The sequence below is a fragment of the Culex pipiens genome, chromosome 1 (assembly GCF_016801865.2).
Source record: "Culex pipiens pallens isolate TS chromosome 1, TS_CPP_V2, whole genome shotgun sequence".
NCBI classification, from domain to species: domain Eukaryota; kingdom Metazoa; phylum Arthropoda; class Insecta; order Diptera; family Culicidae; genus Culex; species Culex pipiens.
This window is the reverse complement of record NC_068937.1, coordinates 41250170-41265572: the sequence shown is the minus strand read 5'-3', so window position 1 is coordinate 41265572 and position 15403 is coordinate 41250170. Positions and strand designations below refer to the sequence as shown.

Sequence of the window (15403 nt, the reverse complement as noted above, 5' to 3'; positions counted from 1 at the left end):
TGAAAAAATAGGTTTTTTGGTGGTTTTTGGCAATTTCTATGTGACAGACTTGGTTTTTCTGTCTCGTAAATATTTTTACCGGAAAGCTCGTCCCATTTCCCATAAGTTTGCCTACCAGAAAAATTCCTGATTTGAGCTGGAATTGCTCATTATTGTTTTCATCTACTGAAATAAGGCCAATGCGAATATTAATTAAATTTTATGCTCCACCTTCGTTTTTTTCTCAAAGAAAAAAAAAAATGGTAGAAAAAACAATTTTGAATATATTTTAAATCGTTTTTTCATCAAACGGCGCACTTCCACCTCAATTTTTGAATTTTTTGATTAAAGAACGGGGAAAGGACGTAAAACTTTATAGCAATTCCCCAAGAAAACAGCATGATTTATAAAAAAAAGTTTTCCGATCGGGCTCAAAATTTGTCTGGAATTTCCTTGGCCAAAATAATTAGACTCGTATTTTTTTGTTTGGCCATTAGGGTGACCTACGCCGCACAGTGGAACCTCTTCGAACAAGGGTGTGACAAAAATAAAAAATATCGAATAAACTGTTAAAAATGTTTGAACAACCTAATTTGGGATTGCTGAATTCAAAAAACATATTCATTTTATTCTGAAATTTAATTTAGAAGTCATTAGGGTGGATCAAAATCGATTTTTGTTTATTAAAATAAATAAAATAAAAAAACTTCCGAATATTTCGAAGATTTTTTAAGGTTATTTGAGGATGCCAAATAGAAACAATAATCATATGAAAAAAAGAGTTAGAGAACATTAGGGTGGTATATTGTTTTTCATTTAAGTATAAAATTTTATAAATTATAACTTTGATTTTTTTTCAAAAACAAAAAAAAATAGAAACAATGCAGGAAAAATTAATATTAAAAACATGTCTATGCTTTTTTTAATTCAGGATTAAAGTCTTTGCAAAAAACTAAATCACTAACCTTTTTTACAAAATGGCTGTTCTCGTTTAATGTTTATGCTATTTAACGCTAGGTGGTGCTTTTACATAAATGGATATGTAAACGAAGTCTTTCTTCGTGTTTATTAATCGGTCGTGTTAAAAGTGCTCTCGTTCTAACTCAGTTTTCGTTGGAAATGACGTCACAAAGTAGTCTGATTATTTAGTCAATTTATAATGCATATTAATATGTTTCTTTTATAATATACTAGGAATACAAATAAAAAGAAAAAAACATCTTTGCCAAAGCGTACACCTGCAAGTCTACCTCAGACAAGTGTAAAGCTATACGGACCTACATTTCTGGTCACTTGCAATGCACAAACCAAGCAGATGAAGATTCCATCAAAAAATTTATAAAAAAAAATTTCATGTGCTGTGGAACAAATCAAATAGATTGAAGGAAAGATTTGAGGCCAAAAATGCAGAATGGTTGGACGGACGTGTGAGGTGGGTTGGGGTGGGATGGGTTGTTTCCTTTACAAAATAAGAGAACGCTTACATAAATTTACTGAAGACATTTCAGTATTACTCTATGATAAAAGATGCACAACACATCACGCGACTACCACCTGTCCAACTCATGAATATAACAGAAAATATCGACTTTTGACTTTTTATAGAAACTTGTCAAATTTGACCCTTCGAGCAAGAAGAAGGGGGAGGGGTCATTCAAAATATCACATAAAGTGGAATAACCTACTTTCAACTACCTTTCTAATGCAACCAGAATCAATCAATTTGATTGAAAACTGGCTGAGTTACACATTTTGAAGGTTTGGTTAGTAGAAAACCAGGGGTGACATTGGGTCAGGGGGTGAGATTGAGTCATACAAATTTTAGCAATTTTGTATGACTGTATCTTACCCATCACCCATCCTTAAAATGATTTCAATTGCTCCTTAACTAATAATTTTATCTATGCCCGCATCACTTTGTTCCAATAATTCTCCACGCAGATACATATCGTAGCTTGTGTACTATCTTGTGACACGTCCTATCTTTTCAATGCAGACTGGTCACAAGATAACAAACATGCACTTGTGAAATTTTACGATGGAAAGTAAGGCATTCCAAGAGGAATATTTAACCAATTAATAAAAAAAGATAAGGAGGGGGGAGGGGGGGGGGGGGTAGTATTTAGGTACACTAATCAATTCAAAATGCAATATTTTTTTAGTACATTTGTTGAATTCTTGAATATGAAGAAAAATCATAAGGCGATTGCCATATCTGACTTTTTGATCCGATTCGTGAATAGAGTAGAGTAGATCCACTTTGACTTATTTTAGAAACATGCAAATTTGGACCTTTCGAGCAAGTATGAGCAAGATTTGCTATACACAGTCTGAAAGTACATTAAATTTCATGATAGAAACTGCATACGAGACTTTGGTCACATCCGTACAAAATTGTTCCTGAAGGGCTGAAATTCGAAAAAAATCTTGAAAATAGCTAATGTTTTCTTACGGTTGAATAGCTAAAAAGGGGGGAGGGGTCAATTCAAATTCCAAGAATAGTGAATTTAACAGCTTTTAAATACCTTTCAAATGCAGCCAGAAGAATCAAATTTGGTTGAAAATTGGCTGAGTTATGCAAGTTTTAAGAAAAAATATTTTTTGCGAATTTTGAAGTTTCAGCTACTAGAAATAACAAAAATGTCTGCACTCTAAAAGCCGCCAAAAATTCAAATTCTATCCAATCTTGCTCAAAATTTGGGAAAGTGTTTTTGAAGGTATGAGAAAAAATAGAAAAATAGTAACAATACTGAAATTTAACTTTCATTTTTTGATTTTTGTCACACCTGGATCCACTGTGCGCCGTGTTAGGGTGGTCCGAAAAATGACAATTTTCGTTTTTTAAGTAAAAATAGTTCAATGTTTCAAATTTCTAACCTAACATTTCAAAAAGTCAAATTAAAATTTAAAATGCTCTTTTGAAGGTCTTGGGACCAAAGAGCCATATCAAAAAATGGGGAAGTTATGTTTTCAATATTCCGCCGCGCGCAAAAACGGAAAAATACGAAAACGGCAAAAAACGACTTTTTTCACTAAAACTGCGATAACTTAGGGTACCATAATTTTCGTAATTGAAATACGCAACTTTGTAGTGAAAAAAGTTGATTTCTTTCCTGTTTTTGTGCGCGGTGTGTCGGAAAATCCAGTTTTTATTTTCAAAAAATCGTATCTAGGAATATTGAAAACATAACTTCACCATTTTTTTATATGTTATGTAAAATTTTCCGAGGAATCTGATAAAAATATTTTCAGACATATTCTCTTTGGACCCGAGACCTTCAAAAGAGTTTTTCTTAAAAGCCTAACTCAATCCCTTTTGTTAGCGCTCAAGATATCTAAAATCGATTGAAATGGTGCCGAGTTATGATTTTTTTTGTTGAAAATGTGGTTTTTACAAAAACGACGAAAATTGCCATTTTCGGACCACACGGCGTAGGTCACTCTAATGACCAAAAAAAAAAAAAAAAAAAAATACGGGTCTATTTATTCGACCAAGGAAACCCCTGACAAATTTTGAGCCCGATCGGAGAACTTTTTTTTAATCATGCTGTTTTCGTGGGGAATTGCTGTTTAGGAAAAAAAAATATTGGATTTATTGATATTTTTGTAAATGTCCGACAGTTTGAGGAGAAAAAAATATCATGGTAATGGAAACAAAAATTGCAAATAAATGTAAGATTGTATTGTATAAAAAATACTTTTTTTGTTTTGCTCTGTTTATTTACTTTTATAAAATCTTTCTTTATCAATTTTGGGTTGCGTAAATAAAACTTTTTCAAGTCTGTTAGAAAATGGGGGGCCTCGTGGCGCTGTGGTTAGCGGCTTCGGCTGCCGATCCCTAAGTTGCTATGGGGCGCGGGTTCGATTCCCGCCTTATCCTCCTGGCCTTCTATCGGATGGGGAAGTAAAACGTCGGTCCATTTGCGCAAAAGAGGTTTTGGGTTACTCACCACACATCAGTCATGCTTTTGAACGGGTTCTCCGTTCGTTCAAGTTCACACAGCAACACGGAAAATAACAGCTCTGAGAACGAACGCTCGTCTCTAAGAAACGTTCGTTCAGTAGGCTTTTTTGAAACGAACGGAGAACCCAGTTCAGAACTCTAGCTTTTTCCTTTGATGGGACCTCAGTAGACCAGCTAAACTTCATTCACTTTTAATCAGCCCTTGACATATCAGCCCTGCTAGCTCAGTGGTAACACATAAGTGTAGTAATCAAAGGTAGTGAGTTCGAGAATTCGAATGATTTGTTTTTGTTTTTTGTGTAGTTCGAATCATTTTTTTCATAAACTTGAAAGCTTTAAATTTGTTCAAAACCACGGTGGTCATAAGGTTTCGTCTGTTTCTTAGTTGAAAGCTTCAGATGCATTTTTAAATATAAATCGCTTAGCTTTAGTTTTCATAGCCTCTCTACCTGGATTTTCCCTTGAATGGTATAATTATTTAAGTCCAAAAGTTGTTTCACTACCCAACTAAACACCAAATAAAATTAATGAATTCAACAAAATAAGATTCGAACTCACTTTCTCTGATTACCAAACTTTCATGTTACCACCGATCTAACCAAGCTATATGAAAGTCAGTCTACTGATTGTCAATATAAGTCAAACTGTCTTCGGATGCCTAGAAATGAGCAGAAACTTGCAACAGAGCCCACAAAAGACCCTGAGGTCGTTAAAGTTGATTGCTTTGCTTTGCTTAGAAAATGTTAATTTTCAAAAAAATATAATTTTTTATCAGCATTTAATCACAAATGAAAAAAAATCCTGATTTCATTGTCTTTTGGCGCAATTGTGCTAAGCTTGATAGCAAAGAAATTCAGAAACAAATGTGATCTGTTCTTGTTGGAAAATTATCCAAAGAAACCGAAAATGCAGTCCGCTGTCCGATTATGCTTCAATTTTTTTTTTCATTTAGTTGAAACGTTGTGTGCACTTTTTTATAACTAAAAAAGCAGTTTGCATCAGTAGTTCGTGTAAACTTGGATTTTGCCCGCATTTTTCACCAAAAATTCGAAAAACTATTCAGTTGTTGTTAGTTTTCATTTCCAGTGGCATTTTCCACCAAATTGATCTTTCGCACTTTAAAATTGCGATTGACAGCTAAAAAATAAGGGAGCAACCTCGGCTCGCTTTGATAATTTTTAAGAATATTTGTAATTTCCCCAGCCAGTTTGACTAGTCACGACAGTGCGATCGATTGCAATCATTTAGTGCAAATTCCAAGTTAGTGGGAATTGCGTAATATGTTTTAGATGAAAAAAACTTCCTCTAAGCATTGGTACAAGGTGAAAAAAATAAAATAAAAGCAGTGGTACAAGTTGTTCAAAATTCAATTTACAGTGTTGCCAAATTTTCGAAAAATCAAAAAGTTATAGTCATTAAAATTTATGGAAAACGTTAATTTCCAGCAAGTTTTGGAAAATCTAATTTTCCGCACTGCTCATTTTTGTTTAGTTTAAAACTCAAATTAAGTTGACTCTCTGGTTTTCAATTTTCGCTAACTCAATATTAATCCATATATCGATGGTTTCTTCAGTTCCCGTTAAACAGTATTCTTCGTTTCTTTTTTTTCTTTGATATTCTTGCTAGCTCGATAAATTCGTTCCTCGATTGCCCTTTGGATTCCGTTTGCACAAATAATGTTTTCCGTTTGTCTATATTTTGTCTTTCTCGTTGCTTGCATTATTATTAACAATTCATTTTACATTTTGTTATAAGTGAGTGTGAACATTGCAAACCGGAGAAGGAAATCGAGATTATTTTGAAGGTATTTTTTGTTTTACTGTAAGTTGTGAGAACAGGTTTTAAATAACATGGACTCATTTGAAGTGCATTAAAAAACCAGTTGCTCCACAAAAACATACATAGTTTAATTTGATTAATTGAAAACCTTGAATTTATATTAGTAATAAAAAATATCAAATATAAGAATAATTAGAAACAGCATTGGAACCTTTACCCTTTTCCTCTGATAGCGCCGCGTAGGAAGATGCTGGAGAGAGCGTTTTCCAGCATTCGAGAAAACCTCCGGTGTGACGAACCGGTTTCGTTGTTCCCAAACTCTCCTTCTCTCTCTCCCTTAATTTCTCCGTGCAGTTCCATTCCTCCCCGCCGGGAGCCTTAAGGCCGCCGCCGCCCCACACAATGTTGCACAAAAACCACAAACTCCAACCAGCGAAGAAGAACGCTGGGGTAGATTCAGTCCAGATATACACGTCCACGGCGAAACTTTGTGTGAATTGAACCCAATCATAATGGCCCAGGGGAGTGTGCCAACGACGACGACGATGAAGCTGCTTTTCTTGAGGGGTAGAAGAAGGGGGCATCATCAGCTGCTAATTTGCGTCTTGCAGCCGCATCCCATCCAGGTTTCACGGTCCGACTGCTGAAGGGAAATTTGATACCAACGAAGCCAGTCGCTTTGCCAATGCACGCCTTCCTCCGGGGCACACGATTCGCGCACGACGACTGACGGATGGGCGGACGGTTGTGTTGTGGGGTTTCGCCACAGATGGCAGCACCACCACCAGACTGACTGCCGGAAAAGGTCAGGCTTGTTGTGCGACAAAGATTATCAGAGTTGACGAAATAATCAAGAAATAAACGACCGGTAATCCAGCAATTACCACCATTTCTTCGACTGCCAAACCAGTTTCCCCCTTTGTCACATTCCGCGAAACCACCGCCGAATCAAAAAAAAAACAAAAGCCAAATCGATTGCTCAACAGCATCGTCTACCCACGTCTGTCCCCCGTAGATCGTAGATTTCGAGGGTCCATCCATCTTCATCCGCGCGCGCCCCAAAACCCCATTCTAATTAGCGCCGAAACGGTTGTCACTCATAATTTATTGTCCACCCCGTCGTCGTCACCTCCGCCGGAACCTTTCAAGATTGGTCAAAATGATTGATTTCTTTCTTTCTTTTTCTCTCTTTTTCAGTGGGTGGAGGAGTCGTTCACGAACTTCGTGAAGGGCATCAACTGGCGCAGCTACGTGGTGTGCGACGTGGCGTACAACAACGTCAACAACTGGCTGTGGTCGCCGTTCATCGATCGGGGCCCGGCCAACCGGTTGTACATCGAGATTCACTTCACGATCCGGGACTGCTCGCTGTTTCCGGGCAATGCGCTGTCCTGCAAGGAGACGTTCAGCTTGCTGTTCTACGAGTTTGACGCGGCGACGAGGGAGCCACCTCCCTGGCAGCCCGAGAGCTACAAGTTGATAGGGCGGATAGCGGCCGGCGAGGGGCGGTTCAACCAGAACTCGGACGTGGATATCAACGTGGAGGTGAAGAGTATAGCGGTGACGAAGAAGGGCGTGTACTTTGCGTTCCGGGATCAGGGCGCCTGCATCAGCGTGCTGGCCGTGAAGGTGTACTACATAACGTGCCCGGCGGTGACGGTCAACTTTGCCCACTTCAACGAGACTCCGACGGGTCGGGAGATCACGATCATCGAGCAGACGACGGGGACGTGCGTGGAGAACGCCGAGTCGTACGAGAGCCCAACGTACCTGTGCAAGGGCGATGGCAAGTGGACCATCCTCAGCGGTGGATGCCGCTGCAAGGTCGGCTTCGAGCCCGACCACGAAAAGCAGACGTGCAACGTGTGTCCGGTGGGCAAGTTCCGCTCGGCGGAAGTCGACGCCTGCACGATCTGTCCGCTCAACTCCAAAACCAACAAGATTGGTTCGCCGTTCTGTCCGTGCCTCAGCGGACACTACCGCCACCCTCGGGACGGCAAACACATGCCGTGCTACAAACCCCCAGGTCCCCCCACAAACCTCACCCTCCTCTTCATCGACCAAACCAGCGCGATCCTGTCCTGGAACGCCCCGCAACGAGCCGTCGACGAACAGCTCGACACCAAATACCGCAGCGACATCGTGTTCCGGATAAAGTGCTCCGCCTGCACCTCCAACGTGGTCTTCAACCCGTCCTCCGAAACCTTCAACGACACCAAGCTCACCCTCACCAACCTCGAACCCGTAACGACCTACACCGTCCAGATTCACTCCCAGCACGGCGTGTCGTACCTGCTCGTGCAGGAATCCGCGTCCGACAAGGCCGGCGCCGTCGGCTACGACAACACCAGCTTCAACAACCACTACCACCACGCGACGGAACCGCCGAACGTGCGCTCCTCGTCCGACCTGGACGACATCAAGACCGAGTACGCGGAGATCACGTTCACGACCGAGTCGGCGATCCTCAGCACCGTGTTCAACGTCAAGTAAGTCAAACGATGTCCTTACCAAACACTCTTTCTAATCTCAAACCCTCTTCCAGAGTCATATCGATCACCAACAAGGAGGTGGATCTCGTCTGGGACAAGCCGATGCATGCCGACTCGCCGATCGAGTACTACGAGGTGCGGTGGTTCCCAAAGTCGGAGGTGGACGCGATGAACAAGTCGGTGCTGAGCACGAAGGAGTCCAAGGCGCACATTGGCGACCTGCAGGAGAACACCGAGTACGGGTTCCAGGTGCGCTGCAAGACGCTGAACGGGTGGGGCACGTTCAGTAACATTATGTACGCGCAGACGCACCAGAGCGTGAGTCCAGGTGAGTTACGATTTTTTCTTACTTACGAGCTTTTTTTAGAACGTTAAAAAACTTACAACCCCTTTGGTGAAAAGTAAACTTTAAATATGTAAACCAGCGTCATTTGAACTACTTTCCCGTAATGTCGCTGCCGGTCAGCGAGGTGCAGTCAAACCCCGGTGGTTGGTCACTTTTTCGTTTGACACTTTTTTAGTTTGTACCCCGTTGGTTGGTCAAAGTCAAACGGAAAAGTGACGAACTGTCACTTTTTACACGGCGCTCACGCACATTATCAAAAAAATCGTTTGGTAGTGTGTGTGTGAACTCCTTGTAAAAAGGTTAAAAAGTGATTTATTGACTTAAAATTTCAAAGTTTAACGTTATTCAAAATCTAATGTAGTGAAAATCTATTACAAATTTTGCGTCTTTTAATGCCCATATTGCAATTAGTAAAAAAAAAGAATTTTCGAAAAAATTTTGTGTTTTGTATTTTGTGAAATTTTTAGTATTTAAAACTGAAATCTCTAATCCCGAGCAGGGATAAATAACACGGGAATACCAAATTTTGGTATTACTTGGGCAAATAACAGGGACTAAAATGTGCCCTTGGTTGCCCAGTAATAGATGGTAAAATACCATGAAATCATACCAAAGCCTAGTACATAGAAAAAAATAATGTAAATTTGGAAGCTGTAATTTTGGAAGGTTGAATATTACCTCTTTTATGATGTAATTTTACCTCAATTTAGACTGAAAAAGTGACATTACACCAGAAAAGTGGTAAAATTACACATTTCCAGAGGTAAAATTACACCTTTTTTCTGACATAAAAGATGTACCCCTTCTCAGATGTAATATTTCCATGATTTTTTTTCTCTGTATGTGGAAGGGCACAACAATACCAAACCATGTTATTCCAAGGGTAAAATAATACCTCAAAATAAAACCATTTCAATACCAAGTTGAGGTCTTCTGGATTTTTGAACATTGCTTGAATACCAAAACTTGCAGGCCAAGGATTGATACCTAAGAGCATGCAATGGCACTGACCTTGTTGCATGTTCTTCGGTTGACGTCCACGTAAGGAACATCCTGGAAGGAGCGTAACTAACTACATCCGTAGTTCTGTTAGATCATCCGAATTATCTTGATCAGAACAGTATAGCTCTGGTTCCTTGCGAGTGTCCTATTTTCTTACCTCCACGTTGGCTTGGTTTTCTTGATGACCTAGCTGGTGGCCTGTGGAAACGGATCGTAAACCTTTGACCAACGCGGGTCAGAGTCGATACGGCTAAAAGAAAGGGGCGCAACAATGTGGGAAAGGGAAGTAATTTGTGATTGTAGACGGTATTGTTTTGATTCGCAGTATGTTGAGTCAACTGCTGTGGATGTACCTGAAACATCGCACAACGGGGTTTCTCTTCTCTTCATTCTCAGCTACCACCTATCTCCTATTTTTATTTTGCTCTTCTGATTCCCAATTCTTCACTGATTCTTCTATTTAATATCCAACATTTGATTTTAATTTTACTAACTTTTGATTCTCTTATCTCTCAAAGCTTTTCCACTCTTTTCTATCAATTGATACTGCTGTAACAAACTTTGTTTTGTTTTTTTCCCTTAAAAATATACTTTTCCTTAATGTACTAGTAATATTAAGTCTATTTATCATTCGCCTAACCTTTTTTGATTTTATTGCGAATTTATTTATTTGAATAATTCTTTATCTGTCCTATAAATTATCATTACTATAATCTAAGCTTGTTTTGTACCTCTATTTATTAACTATTGTCTAATTTTACATCTAATACATCTAACTTCTCATTTTTATTCTTCAAAATACGCTCATCATTCTCTTACTATTGATACTTGATTTTTATAAAATAAATTCTCTTTTACTGTCTATTGTTTGCAATCTTCACCTTTTTTTTTCAAACAAGTGAGGTTTGAGCCCTTACTCAATTTATGGAATGGTTAAAGGATTAACACAAATACCGTAAACTGGGGTGACTTTGATAGCCCGGGGTGACATTGATAGAAATTTGATTTGGCCACTAATATTGATACATCCAATGTAACAGTCACATTTTTGCATATATGTTCGATAATAAGATATCCCTTAATGCTGACATACTCCAAATTCTTAAAAATGTTTAGGGGTAATTCTCCGCCAACTCACACAGCAGTTGCCCCGACCCCTCTTCGATTTGCGTGAAACTTTGTCCTAAGGGGTAACTTTTGTCCCTGATCACGAATCCGAGGTCCGTTTTTTGATATCTCGTGACGGAGGGGCGGTACGACCCCTTCCATTTTTGCACATGCGAAAAAAGAGGTGTTTTTCAATAATTTGCAGCCTGAAACGGTGATGAGATAGAAATTTGGTGTCAAAGGGACTTTTATGTAAAATTAGACGCCCGATTTGATGGCGTAATCAGAATTCCGAAAAAACGTATTTTTCATCGAAAAAAACACTAAAAAAGTTTTAAAAATTCTCCCATTTTCCGTTACTCGACTGTAAAAAATTTTGGAACATGTCATTTTATGGGAAATTTAATGTACTTTTCGAATCTACATTGTCCCAGAAGGGTCATTTTTTCATTTAGAACAAAATTTTTCATTTTAAAATTTCGTGTTTTTTCTAACTTTGCAGGGTTATTTTTTAGAGTGTAACAATGTTCTACAAAGTTGTAGAGCAGACAATTACAAAAATTTTGATATATATACATAAGGGGTTTGCTTATAAACATCACAAGTTATCACGATTTTACGAAAAAAAGTTTTAAAAAAGTTGGTCGTCATCGATCATGGCCGTTCATGGTCACCCGCGACAGACACGGACGACGAAACAAAGAGAAACGCAAAAAGTAACTTTTTCAAAACTTTTTTTCGTAAAATCGCGATAACTTGTGATGTTTTTAAGCAAACCCCTTATGTCTATATATCAAAATTTTTGTAATTGTCTGCTCTACAACTTTGTAGAACATTGTTACACTCTAAAAAATAACCCTGCAAAGTTAGAAAAAACACGGAATTTTAAAATGAAAAATTTTGTTCTAAATGAAAAAATGACCCTTCTGGGACAATGTAGATTCGAAAAGTACATTAAATTTCCCATAAAATGACATGTTCCAAAATTTTTTACAGTCGAGTAACGGAAAATGGGAGAATTTTTAAAACTTTTTTATTGTTTTTTTCGATGAAAAATACGTTTTTTCGGAATTCTGAGTACGCCATCAAATCGGGCGTCTAATTTTACATAAAAGTCCCTTTGATGCCAAATTTCTATCTCATCACCGTTTCAGGCTGCAAATTATTGAAAAACACCTCTTTTTTCGCATGTTCAAAAATGGAAGGGGTCGTACCGCCCCTCCGTCACGAGATATCAAAAAACGGACCTCGGATTCGTGATCAGGGACAAAAGTTACCCCTTAGGACAAAGTTTCACGCAAATCGAAGAGGGGTCGGGGCAACTTTTCCCGATTTCGTGTGAGTTGGTAGAGAATTACCCTTAGATATTAATTTGACGGGCATTTGAAAAACCTATCAAAGTCACCCCGGGCTATCAAAGTCACCCCAGTTTACGGTATTACTATTGTATTTTTGATAAACTTTTATAACATGCTTAGGACCAAAAATTGTAACAAAACACCGCGACAAAAGAAATAGCAACAGATAAACAGACTCAACAATAGGGAAGATTTCAGGAGAAAAACAACACCCAGTAAAATAACAATTAGTTTTTGAATTCAATCTAAAAATATAACAGTTTTTGCTTTAATGAAAGTTGATAGGCACACTATAGATGGTTAGGCGCTTATACTTACATCAAACCCTACGTAATGTACCACCCCCGGCCGAGTTAAAATGCGTAACCGGAAAAGAAGGTGTGCATGCCTGGCACGAACACTCAAAGCGTGTTCTAGCGTGTTGCTCGTACTGACTCAGAGCAAGGGTGAGATGTAGGTGTAAGGGCAGTGCGTGTTCGTCGGGAACCTAGTGCATAAGATCGGTCAAGGCCCGTTCTTACACTGAAAATTGCGAATTGCGAATTGCTTGAATACCAAAACTTGGTATTGCCATGGTTTAATTTTTAGGTATTCCCGCACCCTTGGAAAATCAGATTTTGGTATTCCTGTGGTCTTCCAAATACATGATTTTGGTATGATTTCATGGTATTGCACCATCCATTACTGGGCAACCAAGAGCACATTTTGGTCGCTGGTATTTGCACAAGAAATTCCAAAATTTGGTATTTTCATACCATTTTTAGTGCAACAGTTGCAGTTAGTGAAAAAACGGAAATTATCCATATGCAACAGCCAAATCTACTCACCTGATGATTCCATGTTGTTCTTAGTGATATTCTTCACTACATTGAATGCATTTGTCATTGATGAACGGCCTGTGCTTGAAGTTCTTGAAGATTCTAAAAAATAACAAGATTGAAAAAAAGATGTTGTAAAAATGAAACTGGATTTAAATTCACCAAAATTTTATAATATGTCGATTAACTCGTTTTTCAAAGTATTTGGTTATCCCAACTTAGAGAAAATCCAACGTTTTAAAAAAAAATCTTAGTGGGTATATAACAAAATTTGAAAAACAGCTTTAACACTTTTGGATTTCAAGTCATTTTAGCGCAAAATTAATTATCTCATCAAAATTTATAAAAAAAATCCAATAGGTTCAGAGGAATTTGATGAAACCTTTCAATCCCAAAAAAATACCAAAAATTTTCCACAATTTCAAGTCATTTCTTTAGGGGGTATATCAAAAATGTTTGAAATAAAGTTTGAAATTTCCGGTTTTCAATGAAAGCATTCGCTTTGAGACATCATTTTAGCGCAAAATTAATTATTTTGTCAAAATTGGTGAATTTTTTCCCATACTTTCAGAGGAATTTGATAAAACACTTTAATACCAAAATAATACCAAAATGTGCCACCATGACTTAGAAAATTTTCCACAATTTCAAGTTATTTCTTTAGGGGGTATATCAAAAATGTTTAAAATCAAGTTTGAAATTTCCGGTTTTCAATGAAAGCATTCGCTTTGAGACATCATTTTAGCGCAAAATTAATTATTTTGTCAAAATTGGTCAAAATTTTCCCATAGTTTCCCATAGGTATTAAAAGAATACCAATATGTGATGTTCGACCATTGACAAATTCTGCAATTTTGCAATATCAAAACAATACCTTTAATTGGTATGATAGCACATTTTGCTCTTGCATAATCCTTAAGACAAATTTTAAAGGGTCCAGGAATACCAAAATTTGGTATTGATACCAGAGAAAGGTATTATTATGCATTTCCCTTGTTAATTACCCATGCTCGGGATGAAGGGAAAATCTAGACCATTAGATTTTGCGTTTGAAATTGAACATTGAGATAATTAGTTTACTTTTAAAATTTACATTATTTTGTGAAAGTTTTTGAATATAAATACACATTTTTTGATTTTTTTTTTCATGGATAGCATTTTTTTCGCACTAGAATGCATTCTAAAATCAAGCAAAACTTAAAGTGGCCAAGCCTACTCCGTTAAGTTTACCGCAGAGATGCTGCGCTGAACTGGGTTGATCTTGAGCAGGAATGTTCAATAAGAGTTCAAAACCCAATTGTGAGCTTGATTTCTCGTAACAGTAGCTGGCAATATTTTTGGTATATATAACATTGAAGTCTTGAGCGTTCTGGAGCTCGGTGAGCCCAGCAAAAAAGATATGCGTTGCACCTCATGACCCCATTCGATGTTGCTAGGCCGTTTTTTAAGTGTCCACGTGGTTTATGGATGACTCCCTGAGTTTTTTTTTCAAAGTTTTGATTTCGAAATTTTACATTGATTACGTTCAAGCTAAAGGAATTACTGAGTTTAAAATTTCCAAGAAATGCATTTTTATTTTTAAGTATTCATATTTGTTCAAGTATGAACATTTAAAGGCGTCAAGTCTTTCCAAATGAAATCAAATCCAGTCTTTCGCAACATATGTAACAAAACCCACTTTCTCTTTCTCTCCCTTCAACAGTGTACGATGATTCCTTCCAGATGCGAATTGTTGCTGGTTCAACAGTCGCCGTCGTCTTCATTCTAGTGTTAGGTAAGGACACCCCACACGCATAAACACAGACTCACCCACTTCACGGGCGGCTTAGTTTTTCATACAAAACTTCTGAATGAAATCCATTCACACCTCTCACTTGTTGTGTTTTTATCTTCCAGTGATCGTCGTTACCGTCCTGTTTTTGCGCTCCAAGAGCCACGATGACATCGACAAGAAGACCAACAATCATCTGCCACTGCCGCTGGATTACGCCAGCAACGAAGGTAATTTGAGTGGCGCCACCCCGAGCCAACCTTGTTGCTTTATGATACACACATGATAAAAACACACACACACGAAACCGCGCGCGTGCCCTCCCAAATCTCCCCGGTTGTCATAGTCATAGATTTGTACAGAATTACTTCCCCTTCAAACTCACAAAAGAGTGCAACGACATGAACTGTCTTTCACCGCACTGTCATAGAGAGAAATAGAGTTGCATCCCCCCGCCCGTGATCCCGCCCTTCTTTAGTTGACGACACTTGTCAACTAGTCTTCTGGCAGCGAGATAGAGTTGCAACAGTGAGATGCTGTTGCGGACAGTTGCCCAAGCAGAACTAGATCCTCCTCCTTGCTCTATCTGGCGCGTGTGTAATACTATCTCCTTACCCCCAGTGAACCACCCTAGCGTGAAAAGAGAATGTTATTTCCCTCAGTAACGTGCTACCCATTTTCCCAGCAACCTCCCAATTTGAGCAGTTCTCTAGATTTTCGCATGGTTTATCACATATTGAAACTTATTTAAACTATATTTAAAGAAGTAAACAAAACAAAAAATATC

The 15403-nt window shown here is 38.3% G+C and overlaps 1 protein-coding gene across 5 annotated transcripts in view; it reads left to right on the top strand.

Moving 5' to 3' along the window:
* The window catches only part of LOC120422529 (ephrin type-B receptor 1), a 196207-nt gene that overhangs the window by 161554 nt on the left and 19250 nt on the right, over positions 1-15403 (top strand). For all 5 annotated transcript variants that reach the window (XM_039589263.2, XM_039587826.2, XM_039587101.2 and 2 more), the window contains exons 5-8: positions 6920-8211; positions 8268-8542; positions 14548-14619; positions 14742-14846. In XM_039589263.2, the coding sequence (XP_039445197.1) occupies positions 6920-8211; positions 8268-8542; positions 14548-14619; positions 14742-14846 (1744 nt within the window). The remainder of the gene's footprint in view (positions 1-6919; positions 8212-8267; positions 8543-14547; positions 14620-14741; positions 14847-15403) is intronic.